At 35.7% G+C, this 13,634-nt stretch overlaps 2 protein-coding genes across 3 annotated transcripts; one reads left to right on the forward strand and one right to left on the reverse strand.

Annotated features, from left to right (window-relative positions):
- Positions 1–786: 786 nt before the first annotated feature.
- Positions 787–1,754, forward strand: OXS3 (oxidative stress 3). Its single transcript, XM_059576861.2, has 2 exons — positions 787–1,238; positions 1,330–1,754. The coding sequence occupies exons 1-2, from the start codon at positions 892–894 to the stop codon at positions 1,613–1,615; spliced, it is 633 nt and encodes a 210-aa protein (XP_059432844.2). The 5' UTR covers positions 787–891; the 3' UTR covers positions 1,616–1,754.
- A 1,445-nt stretch (positions 1,755–3,199) lies between these two features.
- LOC132165535 (arginine--tRNA ligase, chloroplastic/mitochondrial) lies at positions 3,200–11,807 on the reverse strand. Of its 2 annotated transcripts, none has more exons than XM_088511730.1 (18): positions 11,633–11,807; positions 11,401–11,471; positions 11,100–11,227; positions 10,861–10,936; positions 10,616–10,717; positions 10,165–10,380; positions 9,634–9,714; positions 8,810–8,893; positions 8,552–8,656; positions 7,483–7,661; positions 6,740–6,824; positions 5,894–6,080; positions 5,605–5,674; positions 4,983–5,052; positions 4,572–4,661; positions 3,818–3,886; positions 3,633–3,731; positions 3,200–3,496 (listed from the first exon to the last, which is right to left on the reverse strand). In XM_088511730.1, exons 1-18 carry the CDS (start codon positions 11,733–11,735, stop codon positions 3,386–3,388), a joined length of 1,926 nt encoding a protein of 641 aa, XP_088367856.1. In that variant the 5' UTR covers positions 11,736–11,807; the 3' UTR covers positions 3,200–3,385. The 2 variants fall into 2 exon arrangements, with proteins under 2 accessions (XP_088367856.1, XP_088367857.1); XM_088511731.1 differs by having other exon boundaries at positions 11,401–11,475; positions 11,633–11,668.
- Positions 11,808–13,634: the final 1,827 nt, after the last annotated feature.

Genomic DNA, 13,634 nt, shown 5'->3' on the forward strand with positions numbered 1-13,634 from the left:
CCACGGTGTATTAATTGTAATTATAACGGTGGAGATAAATTCAAACACCATAATAATGATGCGCACAAGTACTGGGACCCCATAGGAAATTTGTGTCTAATTGATAAGGCACAAAGCAGCTGATCTATTAGGCAACAAGAATGAATCCTTGCAGGGAGCCTTTCCTAGGTCAAAGAAGAAAAATATAATATAATCAGGAGGCAAAGCACTGTCCAAGTGATATTTTGACATATTATTATTTTTATTTTTTAAAAATCAGTCGATTATGTGATTTTCACGTGCACTTTTAAAATTAAAGAATTTTTTTTTTTTTTTTTTTAACTATAAAAATAGTGAAAATGGGGGCAAAATGACATGTTGGACTGTAGGTTGTATGTTAAGTTAAGCAAGGTATGGTGGAAAGTATACCCATATCCACCAAAAAATGTTCTGTAAACTCGTCGATTTTACACAGAGATTCCACCTAGACCTAGGCAAAAAGCTTCTGGTATGCTATGGATGCCCCAAAACAATTTTTCTTTTGTTCTTTAGAAATGAATGGTGCCTTGGAACGTTGAAAAATGCAAAAATGTCATGGCTTTATGAGGCAAAGTAGCCCAGATGTTGACCTTAGAAAACAGGCCCAAGAAAGAAAAATAGACGGTGACTCAGATATGGATGTGTTCGATAGACCTTATCCTCTTTCCTAGTTGTATGGGAAAGCCGATAAATTTAGACCATAAGGTGACGATAATGACAAATTTTAAGATAAAGCGTTATGAGAAAGAAAAACATTATCAAAAAGCATTAAAGTATTCAGTTTTTATCGATTCTTCATTAATAAACCTACATGCCTTATCAGAATATTATTCAATATCCTCTATATACTCCATAACGTGTAGCACCATATATATGTATGTATATATGCTTCCTCAACAAAACCAGTTGCCTCTCTTTTCTTCTTCTTCTTCTTCTTCTTCAATGGGTGATCAACAAGTAAACTCAACATGTGCTAATGGAGGATGGCATGAGGAAAACTGGGTAGTCATGGAAGGTGGGGAGGATAATTGTGACTCAATATCAATTGGGTCGTCGACAAATTCGAGAAACTCTGCAGCATCATCGTCTTCATCATTGGAATTGGTAGAGGATGCAACCTCTTCAACATCATCATATTCTTCATCATCATCTGCAGCATCAGCATCATCATCCGGGCCTTTATTTGAATTATCTGAGCTCATGATCCATCTTCCGATAAAGTAAGCAAAACATTCTCACATGTTGTTTGTTAACAATCTAAAGTTATTCTGAGTTGGTGGGGGGATTGAATTAATGGCGTGGATATTGCAGGAGAGGGCTTTCTAGATATTATGAAGGGAAGTCACAGTCTTTCACATCTCTAGCAAGCGTGAAGAGCTTAGAAGATCTTCTAAAGAAGACACAGACACCACAACATAGAAAGAAAATGAAGGCTTGCAAGAGCTATGCAGGGGGTTTAGATCATGGCCATAAATCAAGCACTCTTCCCAAGGCTACTATATCAAAGAAGGGTTTAAGACGAGGATCTTCTTCGTCTTCTGTGGGTAGGAGAGGTGGTTTATTGGCTGCTTCTAGGCCTTCATTTCCTGTAAAATAAAGAAGAGTTATTGTATTTCACATGTTGAGGAGTCTCACAGCTCACCTCTGTTTTGCATACTTTTTACTAGATTGATTTTGAAACATGGAACAGATTTTGTATCAATTAAGTTTGTAAAGATTATATCTTTTTCCAAGTACTCTTTTCTTGTCACCAAATCTTCAGAACAACTGTTAGATTATCCAGAAGAAAACGAAAAGGGCAGCAAAAAGAAAGAGTTGTGATCAACGTATAAGGCAATGATGTAAGGAATTTTCCCTACTTTCAGCGAAGTGGATATCGGAGACAATGGAATACAAGAATGTTCCAAGATTTGTTATCATGAACATATTGAAATGGCAGGATGTTTCTGCGGTTTATAAATTCACTCGATTATGTGAGGGCAGAATTTGAACAATATGTGGCAGGAGTAGATGAAAATTTTCTTGAGCATACTAGTTAGAATGTTGAACCAATTTCGATCTTTTAGGGCACTCGGTGACTTTCCTAAAAGAATTTAGGTAAAACCCTTCAAAATCTCACTCCACTAGCTTCTCTAAAGATTTTCTAAATTATCATCTAACTATAGTAACACCCTCTAGCTCAATTTAAATATTGTTTAATGTAAAAAATTCTCTTTTTTTTTTTTTTTTAACAACCAACATGTTCTCGCTCTGTACTTTCTCCTTCCTTCCCTGACACCTTGATTGTCTTCTCCCCCAAGATTTTTTATTTTATTTTATTTTAATAGCTATATGGAAGAAAATTAAAGAATACATATATTAAACAAAAAATAGTTTGAATTCCTTTGATTTGGATTGAAATTTAGGAAAACCATTATGAATACTCTTATTGTTTGACCAAGCACGCTCCCCACATTGTTGGGCAAGATCAAAGAATCCCTAAACATAATTGTTACGAGAAATTATTAGGGTATGTTTTGTACTCATAATGGCTATTCCATTAGAAAAAAAAAAGAGAGTAGCATTTATTAAAAATTGAATAAAATAACCTTGTATTATAGTATATGTTAAGGCAACATTGAAATAGCCATTTTTATTATCCATTACCCTTGAGAGAATGAATATTCCTCCTCTCGGAATAGTAATTCTCTCATGGGCAATGGAAATGTCTATATTCCAAGGATATTTTATTCCAAATCTTTTCATTCACATTAAAAACTATTTCTTTTCCAAATAATCATTTCGTAAGACTTAATTCCCAATCAATTTTACAGGATTTATCCTCATTAACTGAAAAAAGTTCGACATCTTATTATTTCTTATTGGGACATTTATGACGCATTTCTCCAAAAAAGAACGGTGAACACCGGAGAGACTAAGCTTTCAAAGTGCATGTTTTACTGGATCTTTCGTAGAAAACCTCGCTTAAAGAGGGCTACGTTTGGAACAAACGAGTATATCCTACGGAGCTCCCTCTCCCCAAAACATTTATACGTATCTTGATTTTCCTTCGCCATAGTCACAGATGCAAATCTTTTGAGTCGTCCTGGTAGTCTCAACAGTTAACAGGAAGCACGAGCTACTAAGCCTTATCTTATGTTATGTTCATGCTCAGTTTGTAACTCAAAAGTATAGAAGCTGATAAAAATAAACACTACGGCTCCCCCATTCACATAACTTAAAAGAGTATTTCGGAACTAGAATCCAACCACTACACTGCATGGTCGAATTGTTTCACCAAAACTCGCAACCATATGCAATCTGTACGGCCTACAAAGCAAATGGCGTAAATTAAATGTATTTTGAACCCTTTCTATTGTATAGAGTATCATATCTTGAAAACAGGAACGATCCCAAGGAGATAAAAGCATTTCCTCATCACAATTGCAGTAGCTTCGCATAGCAAGAGTCTGCTTGTTTCCTCAGCCGACCCAACCACCTAACCAAAGTTTCAGTAACACAAAGTTGGTTCAGAAAGATTTCGTATTTATATTCATATATTCCCCGAGGTGTGATTTAATCAACAACACAACACATACTTATAAACCATAAGATTGAACGTTTGTGAACAATACCTGACAATTGGAATAGAATTTTGTAAAGCATTCTGACAAATGGTAGAGGTATTCACACAACACATTTGGCAACAGATTGGTGCAGGCCTCCTCAACAATCTGAGAAGAGAAATGGAAGATGCCACAATCAGATCTTACATTCATCCCAAGGTCAAGAAGCAAGAGAGAATCAAGCGACATCTTACCTCAGAAAACTGCAGCAGATGAAGCCCCAATGCACGTTCATCCGCATGAGCCAACACTATTTCCCCAGTCTATCTCAAACAAATAAATATACAAGAAACAAAAATAACATTAGATTTCAACAAGTGCACTGGCTGAGCCACATGACCCAGTATTATCTAGCTGCCTGGATAATTTCACAAAATTGAGTCCTTAAAATCTACAGACAGCTTACAGGGATAAGGTAGAACCATTTACACTTATTTACATGTCCTAAAGAGTATGAAGGTCTAATCATGTTGATTAACTTATAATCAATATAAAGTTGCTTTACTCCTATGTCGTGCAAAACAAAAGCCAACAATTTCAATCTGAAAAAAAAAATATATATATATATATATATATAATTCGATATTTATATAACTTTTGAGTTCTCTCTTAGATACCAGAGTACTAATCAACTTACAAAAAAACATAAATTTGAAATTTGAAAAAAGTTGGGGAGAGAGGAAGGGAATGATCACAAGCAGAATAAAAGTGGAAAGCAGCACTGCCCATTGAGAACATTTTATTACGATCATGGGTGGAAGTTACAGCTGAATCATTTACGCATCCAGGATTACCATAGCAATGTAGCTGCACAGGTCTAGTTAAAATTCCGTACTTATGACATTAACTCAGGTCAAGCTAGAGGCAAACGAAGCTTAACCGTGTACAAATGCAAGTGCAACATAAAACTTTTAGGTCTATATAGCTGGAAGTAAGAAGAAAACTTACATTTTTCAACCCCTCTATGTCTTTACCAGACTTCCTTATAATTGAACAGATTCGAGCATGAGCATACAGCAAATATACAGCAGTATTTCCCTGTTCATATCAATTTTGGAGAAGTTAGAAACAAATACGGGCGGTGGCAGTGGTAACAAAGAAGTAGTTGCAATAGTAACAACTAAAGCATACATGGGGTAGAGAGAGACGTTAAATAGACAACAAAACCTTATAAATAACTAGCAGTAATCAGATAGCCAACTCTAAAAGTGATTCATAGATCAATTGAAAGCAGTAACATGACAGCATAAGAGTAGGCCTAAAGTACTCTGTAACGTAAAACTGATCTAATATATTAATAGCTCCATAGCTTAGCTTCAGATAATCTACACATCCAAAACCAGTGAATGGTAAGTGCACCTTATCATTTAGCATCTGATCAAAACTAAACGTGTAATTGGTCGTTCTGTTGTTCTTCAAATCGGCATACCTGTCAAAACCATTTTAAAAGTATCAGAATACTAACATCAATGCTCATTCCAGTAAAATAGAAATGCCAGGCATTGGAACCACAATTTTTAAGCACAATGTAACTTTGGAAATTTTCCAGGAAGAGCAAAATGTAATATTTTCAGGACCTTATCTTCAATAACAAGGTATTTTTCATGGTGCTTCACTTAATATCCCACATTTACCATCTCCTAGCTATAAATATAAGATTAAACATAATGTAAAATATCCCATTATTCGACTATTTCATACACTATTAAAAAGAATTACAGACTTTATGAAATTATCTGTGCAGGAGATAATGCAATGTCAGAGGTAAATTAAAAATCAATATCACTATGACCTTGGAAATGAAATAAATAACAATAAATCAAACTACATGGTGGAAAAATACCTTAACTTCGTAGGACAGCTAGAGATTCAATGTCTTATGGTGATTGGTGGGGATACTTACGGGTCAGACTAAGTCTGAAAGAACTTATAGAGTTTTGTTTATGGTATTGATTTAGATGTAAGAGTATGGAAAGCTTACTTAACAGCACCATAACCAACTGCCTCGGCAGTTTGCACGAGCTCCTCTTCGGTCCATTCTACATCCTTACCTAAACAAAATAGAAGAAATATTTACAGATTTCATAAGTTTATATGCTTAGCAGTAAGAACTTGTCATAAGAACAGACAATATAGATACATTACTGGCCATAGGTCTTGCAACTGTAAAATAGAAGAGATGCCATAGACATGATTACAAAAACAAGATATAGAGAGTGAAACCACGTTTGTGACAAATAAAACAAAAAATAGGTTATTCACCACCATACCACGTTCGACAAGGGCTGCTTTACTGCGACTCTTGGCTTCATCAAGTAAATCAACTAACGGAACGACTTCAGTGTCACGAGTTCGGAAGCGCTTCCCATCTTCTCCAAGAACAAGACCAAAACCCACATGGCTAGCTTTAGGGTACGATTTGTCATCATCTGGCAGCCAACCTGCACGATTGGCAGCCTGAAATATAAAAAGCAAAAGCGTCTCTAACTTTATACTTCCAATTGCAAATTAACAATAGTACTATCCCATGACTTATAAGACAGTTAATTCAAATTACTGTCAACTACCAGTTGTGAACATTGATGCCAACCATATAACTTTGATGACAAACAACATGCATGAATCTAGAGGTCGGTACCAACTCCTTCGGGGTGGAATTTGGCTATTCCAAATTTCAACCCAAGGGAGTTGGAATCGGAAAACCGTTACCGACCTAGAGCCAAATTCCTTGAATTTTTGCGTGGAATCGAAAGGGCTGAACCAGATCTACAAACTCATGAGGGGCTTCAGGTGGCAAAGTTCGCAAGCTGTAACTCCACCAGGTTGGGCCAGATCTATGATCTCCACATGCTCAACAACCCTTAGAAGTGCTAGATCTATATCTTCACATGCTCAACAACCCTTAGAAGTACCAGATCTATGGCAAGGAGGGGCTTCAAGCGGTGGAGTTCACGAGCCTTAACTCCGCCCAGGCGGAATTAGAAAAATGGTTACCAATTCTGAGCCAAGCCCAGTCAGGGGCTGCCAAAGCGGCTCGGGTTGGCTAAGGTTCGAGCGGGTTTTTTCCAGCCCTACATGAATCACCACAAAATGGTTCACAAGTGTTGAAAACATACCTTAAACACCATATGAAAGTGTTGCTGCTGCCCAACATCAGTAACATATATAATCCACTCGGCTTTCTCTTCATTAAGGCGATACCTATACATTGCAATCAGCACTGTCAATAAGAGTGAGCTTCCTAACACTTCCCAGCTGCTCAGCAGTCAAATGAGTAATACAAACTTTATAAATAACTACGTATGTGTAAAGAACAGCACTCTTATCCAAAATGAACATGTTAAATGAGAAAAAAATAATCCCCATATATGCAACCCATCAAGGGTGAAAGTGAGTGGGGAGGGGGCGAGGGAAGCAAAAAAAGGAAGCATCTAACTGATCAAGCAGCCATGCTAATATTCCAAACAATCAAATATTATAGATCCAGTTTAGATTCCGGCCATCAATCCATGTTAGATATCAAACAGTATACTGTTTCATATCCCAATGACTACTGGTTATGCAATTAACAAAAAGTTGCCTAAGCTTCCCACACATAATATATCAGCAACAAAAATCTATAGAAAGTCATCTGTAATTTATGCCTTAATTAAGCAATTATTACATAATTATGACAATTATAATGTCAGTACTATTCTTTTGAAGGTACTAACATTTAAGATACTTCAATCAGTTATGCAAATCGGATAGTAGAAGAAATAAATATATGAGAACAGCTAAAGGATCATAAAACTAATCTAAGGAATCATCAACTTCAAAATTGATTAAAACGTAGATACTAATAGTAAAAAGAACTGACCAAAGAGCTGCTAGATCAGTTGAAGCATAATTGTAACCACCATCACTCTTCACAACCATAAGAGGTATATTAAACCCTTCCATAAAGATCACACGGGCACCCTCACTGTCTTCAATTAAATTTTTACCAGTCAATTCCTTCAAAACCTCAGGTATATAAGGATTGTAGAAGCTTTCCCCCTGTCAGCAAGAAAATACATATGTAAATATACATATCAGTTTGTTGCCTACTTTTCAGTAACTCACTACTAACATAAGATATGATCCAAAAATGGTTAGTAGTCTAAGATATGATCCAAAAATGGTTTACACTAAGATCTTAGTAGTCTATATGAAAGCAAGGATCCATCTGCATTTCATGCAATGACAATGAAAATGCTGTAATTTCCTCATTTGCAATTTATTTATTTGCAACACTAATATAAAGTAGTAATGTCTCGTTCATATTGCATAAGCAATATTGAATACCACAAAGGCCCCTAAGGTACAGCAGGTCTGTTACTGAAGCTCACATTGCAGCTAACGTTACTTTTACTTCAACGTCCACCCACCCTTTATCCTCCCCATCCCTCATCATAAGGAAATTAGAAAGAGAGGTAACTAAACAAACATCTTATGTAGCTTGGATAATGCACATCACTTTAACCCTTGTATTACATACAACTTTGTTACATCTAAAACTCATATCTACTTAAATGGGTTTTGCGTTAGTTATGCTACTTCAACATTTAGTCATATGTATAAAGACTTTAATCTAGAACTAAAAGCTTATAAGGAACATTGACCAAAATCGCAAGGCAGATACTTCCATATCAAAAAAGAAAAAAATGCAAAAACTTGACAAAGGAATGGTCAGCACAAATCGTTATAAAAAATCCATGCCATGGTCAGTTGTGCTTTCAAGAAATTATTCAATGCAAGCCTAATACCTGCACCAACCCCATCCCAGCCTTTTCTTGCCTTAGTCAAATGAAATAATATACAATTTTCCCATTCGATATGCAAAAAGTAGGAAGAAACCCAAAGTAAATAACTATCTAGTGGCACCATGATATGAAAAGTTTGCATACCTTTTCCTCTAAATGAACTCCAAGCCGTCTATAAATCCTTTGAAACTCATTCCGACTGATTTCGCAAATCTGCACCCATGCCCTATGGTAATTTGGTTCCCCACCCTGTCAAAAGTTGAGCCATGACAAACTTATATAAAGAGATTCAACAGACATAATTAGAACCCTAAATATTCAAATATTTTAGTATTTTCCTAAGACACTGCATTATCTGAGAGATCAACCTCAGTCCTTGAGTTACAAAAGTAAATAAATCACCTGAAGCCGAACCACTGCCTTTTGAGCCCTCTCCTTAAAATCAGGATCATTCTTAAATCTCTCCCTTGATGCCTTATAGAATGCCTAGAAAAAAAAGTGAGATTCAAGTTAGCATCAAAGTCCATTTAATTTTTCATTTTTGAGAATATATGACAATTCATCTTGAAGCACATCTTAACTCCAAGTTTATTTTGCAGGAACTGACAAGAACACCTAAATGTGGTGAGGCATATTTCCTAACAAAACAATTCAGTTTGACCTCACGATCTCCCTAACATCTCCTTTTAGTAGAAAGAATAATTGTTAAGAGTTGCTATCCTTTCTTTGTGTTGTTTTGGAAGACTTGTTTTAGCTGGTTATCATGGGGCTGATCAGATGCTGTTCAGTGGAATCCAAATACTTTGAGTTGATGCGGGGGATGGTGGTTCTACTGGGCTGAGGATTCACGAGATGTCTAGAGGATTTATTCGGGTTATTTTTCTAAGTAAAGGTGAGAGTAGCTGGCTACTAGACACCATGGAGGAATTGTTGACAGCGAAGGAGCATTCGTTCTTTTGGAAACGCTCTAGGCCTGATCCTACCGGCATTGTCGCCCAATGGTGTTCCAATAGACATGGAATTTTTTGGTGGTAGAGGCTGGTACCGGCAGAAGAAGGGGCTTCAGGTTACTGCCAGAAGGGAAGAATGGCGAAGATTGGTTTCATTTTGTTTCGGAACAGCGCTGTATGGTTAAGTATAGGACAAGATCTCCAATGGCAGGTCCAACAAGAAGGAATAAGACAATATCCAACAAGAATCCACATTATCTTGTAGTTTCCACTTACCTGCAGATCTCCAATAGCAATTCCCTTACCATCTTCCCAGTTTGGAACCGTCTCAAATAGGAACTCAATCAACATACCAAACTGCAAACACATAGGAACTCAATCAACATACCAAACTGCAAACACATAGGAAAACCTTGAGACAATATATGCAATGTGCTGATAAAAAGGAGAAGATTTTCTCGACACTACAGAATAACTCATAAGTCAAGCAATTATCAGTTTTGAAACAACAAAAGCTACTTAACTATGGATGATCGAATCACTTCAACTCTGAACAACACGACATTCAAACCAGAACAATGAACATGAGTTATCTAGACTTATAAAAAAAATGAGTTATGTCCATCCAGAAATCATTTAGCTTTTAAAGTACATAAATACAAGCTATTGGATTTGATTCAAAGGGGATAAAACCTGATGACATTACTAGCTTACACATGAAAACAAAACTATAGTCATAACTTAAGCCCTTCTTAAAGACAAACAGCTTCTACATAAAAAACACACATTTTCACAAACCAGATTTACCTGAGTCCCCCAATCACCAACATGGTTTCTCCGAAGAACTTCAACATGTGAAAACTCGAGCATACGGGCTAGCGTGTCCCCAATAATAGTAGACCTTAAATGGCCTACATGCATTTCTTTTGCTATATTAGGAGAAGAAAAATCAACAACGGCCCTTTTGATTGGAAGCTGTGGCGCCCACGTATCAATACCCTCAATTAGCATTTTTTGAACACTCTGCAGCAGCAATATTTAGAGTTAACCAACCATGCAAATTTGTTGTACCAACTACAATAAAAATAAACCCTTCTCTTTCTTCTTTTTTTTTTCTTTTTCCTCTTTTGATGAGATATCTATTACGAGAAGTAAAACAGATGGTCCTTCACTCCAGCCAAAAAAACAAATTAATAATTAAAAGACAAAGAAATGTTCCAAATGGAAAGAAAAGAAAAGGTTAAAGACAAGCACATGCCTTAGCTATCCAGCTATTAGATAATTTGACATTCACAAATCCTGGGCCAGCTACAGAACATGATTCTAACATTTCTGATTGAGGGAGATTTCGCATGATGGCCTACAGATACAGAAAAATAATAGAGATAACTATCAGATACAATCAATTCAAAGTGTAATACAGATATCACAACTGTTCATGATCAAATAAGTTCTGATAACCAAGAAGAACATAACAAAGTAAAGAGAAAGTTAATGTCATACCTGTCCAATAGATGGGGGGCCCCTAAATTCAGTTTCCTTTCCTTTTATTTGAGCCCATAGGCCCATCGCATTATTACTACACCAAAGGCAAAATCCTAGTTTAGCATCCAAAAAGAACTCCTATGAAACCCGAAACCGAAATTGAAATCTATTTCTAGAGATGGTATTAAAACCACTTGTAAGAAAATCCCATCACTATAAATTCACATATATTTTCATCATACAATCGAGTGTAATACCATTGATAATCACCAAATTTTGCAGTGCAAGCAGCAACCAACGGCTCTACATCCGGCACATTAGGCACCGTTGCCTTAAGCGAAGCTTCGAACAACTTTGCCAGCTTTCGCTTCAGATTTGGCTCCTCCTATGGCACAATCCAAAATTACTTCTTAGCAACAACTCAATTGCACCGCACGATGCAATTAGCAAGGCAATTAGCACCAAAACAATACATTCCTTCACCAAAAACCTTCCTTAAACACGCATACACACAAAATAATCTATCGGAGTGTGGAATCGTGACTTAAATCGACTTACAGCTGCCATTGTCGAGGCCGAGTGTATCTTTGTTGCCAAAACGAGCCTCCTAGATGTCGCCCTCAACAAGTCTGTCTAGTTCCGCATTGAACACATTAAATTACTACAAATTCTATGGACAACTTACTTCAATCAAAAAAATGACTAAAAGGAGCCATTAAAAGAGCAAAATACAATCATGCAATCCAATTAGAGAGAGAGAGAGAGAGAGATAGAGAGCATGTGTGCATACCGGCGGCGGGGAGAGGAGAGGAGTGAATGTGAGAGAGGCGATTGACGGAGAGAAATGGGGAAGGAGAAACCGGCGCTAGAAATAGGGTTAAGGAGGCTAACATTACTTTCTTTCTTATATATTTTTGTTTGAGCAAATGAAAACCCAACCCGCCAACAGCTTCTGTTCTCTGGAATCCGAACTGCCTAGGGTTTAGGCAATCGTCTCTCTCTCTTTTTTTTTTTTTTTACCTGTCAGTTTTTTCTTAGTTGGCCAATGGGATTGTTACATGTCAGCAAAAAGATGGGGCTCCCGGCCTGCCGATCATATATGCGGTTATTTTCCTTCTATTTATGCTTCATGTGTTAAATTCTTGTCCTAAAAAAGGAATAGGTTGCTCTTAAGTAAAATTGATGGGATTTAACGTTGTTTTATTGTATTTAGGAGCTAAAATGATGCAATGTAGTAAATAGGTTGAGACGTTATTTAAAAATTTTAAATAATATAATATTATTTACACCGTTAGATATAATAATATTAATCATGAAATTAAAATAATCTTTATCCCTTCGAGATATATATATTTGAATAAATGAGTTATCTTCACTGATATAAAATCAATCTAGAGCAAAATGCTTCATTATACAATGTCAAATAAACAAGTTGAAAACTCTAAGACCTTAATATTATCTTATAACATACGCAATAGCATCTAGCATATTTAGAGCTATTATAAAACAACACCTTAGAAATATCATCATTCAATTAGTATATAGATCTACAACATAAACAGACGAATCACGTCTTTGGTTGTTGTCTCTTTCATCAATGACAATTCATCCATAAACTTGATAACTCTTTCATCATCGATCAATAGTTTGCTCAAGGAAAAAAAAACAAAACAAAACAAAAACAAAAGACCTACAAAAAACGATTCCGTTATTCTTAAGCAAAACATAAGAAAATAACAAATCCAAAACCTAAAGCAGCCAAAGCAGCAAACTTACCTTATTCATAAGCAAAAACGAAAATACATAATAAAAAAGAAGTAAAAAAAAAAACCAACTCCACGACGTCACTGACACGCTGGGAGAATGATGCATGAAGGTCGGTAGCTAAAAGAAGGGGTGGCCGGCAATAACAGCGAGAAGTAGCATGGATGGACAAAACTAATGGAGAAAGTCAATTCTAATTTTGAAAAAAAAAAAAAAAAAAGATCTAGAAACCCCATCAGATTCGATGGGATGGCGGTACGTAGAACCTGACAGGCCGGTAAAGAGTCTAGACGGTATATCTAAGTAAATGAGGAAATAAGAGAGGGGAAGAGAAAGGAAGAGGGGGAGGAGTTTCCATATATATATATATATATATATATAAATTGTTTGATGTGTCTATAGGAATCATAAATAAATTGTTAGAAAAGTTGTAATATTTACATTGTAATAAGATAGCATATATCATCCAATAATAATAATAATAAAAGATAGCATATAATTTGTAATATGTAGGTAATAATTAATACTATCATGTGAATCAATTAAGTTTAGGATATTTCATGTATATCATGTTAAATTATTAATATTTGAGCCTTGGAGAGGAATCGTGCTAATAGTTTTTTTTTCTTTTTTTTGAAAGAAATCGTGTTAATAGTTAATATATGTATTATAAATCTCAATTAACATGGGACTCATATTATCATGGGCGTAATTAGAATTTTAAATGTGGGGAAATGTAATTAAATAAAAATCAAATGGGGTCAAAATTTGATTTTAAAAGAATTATGAAAGTACTTTCTAAAAAATTTGGAAATTTTGGAGGTTGAATTCCACTTCCATCCCTACATGCTATTGATCTGACAAGAAAAAAACTTAACATTAGTCCTATTGAAAATTGGACAAAATTTATAATAAAAGGTCTTTAATCAACAAAATTTGAGGCTCCTTGCTAGTTTTTGAGTCGACGCCATTCTATAATTATTCTTTTATTTTAGGAAAAAATATAAAAAAGCCCCCCAAACTACCAG

This window comes from Corylus avellana, chromosome 11, assembly GCF_965113065.1.
Source record: "Corylus avellana chromosome 11, dhCorAvel1.hap1.2, whole genome shotgun sequence".
In the NCBI taxonomy this organism is placed as follows: domain Eukaryota; kingdom Viridiplantae; phylum Streptophyta; class Magnoliopsida; order Fagales; family Betulaceae; genus Corylus; species Corylus avellana.

Excerpts from the sequence above, each read along its gene's own strand:
- LOC132165535 (XM_088511730.1), bottom strand. The coding sequence starts at position 11,735 with ATGTTAGCCTCCTTAACCCTATTTCTAGCGCCGGTTTCTCCTTCCCCA. Across the intron at positions 8,657-8,809 it reads AGGCAGTGGTTCGGCTTCAG|GGTGGGGAACCAAATTACCA; the intron begins GTGATTTATTTA and ends AACTTTTGACAG. Across the intron at positions 3,497-3,632 it reads AATTCTATTCCAATTGTCAG|GTGGTTGGGTCGGCTGAGGA; the intron begins GTATTGTTCACA and ends AACTTTGGTTAG.
- OXS3 (XM_059576861.2), top strand. The coding sequence starts at position 892 with ATGTATGTATATATGCTTCCTCAACAAAACCAGTTGCCTCTCTTTTCT. Across the intron at positions 1,239-1,329 it reads ATGATCCATCTTCCGATAAA|GAGAGGGCTTTCTAGATATT; the intron begins GTAAGCAAAACA and ends TGGATATTGCAG.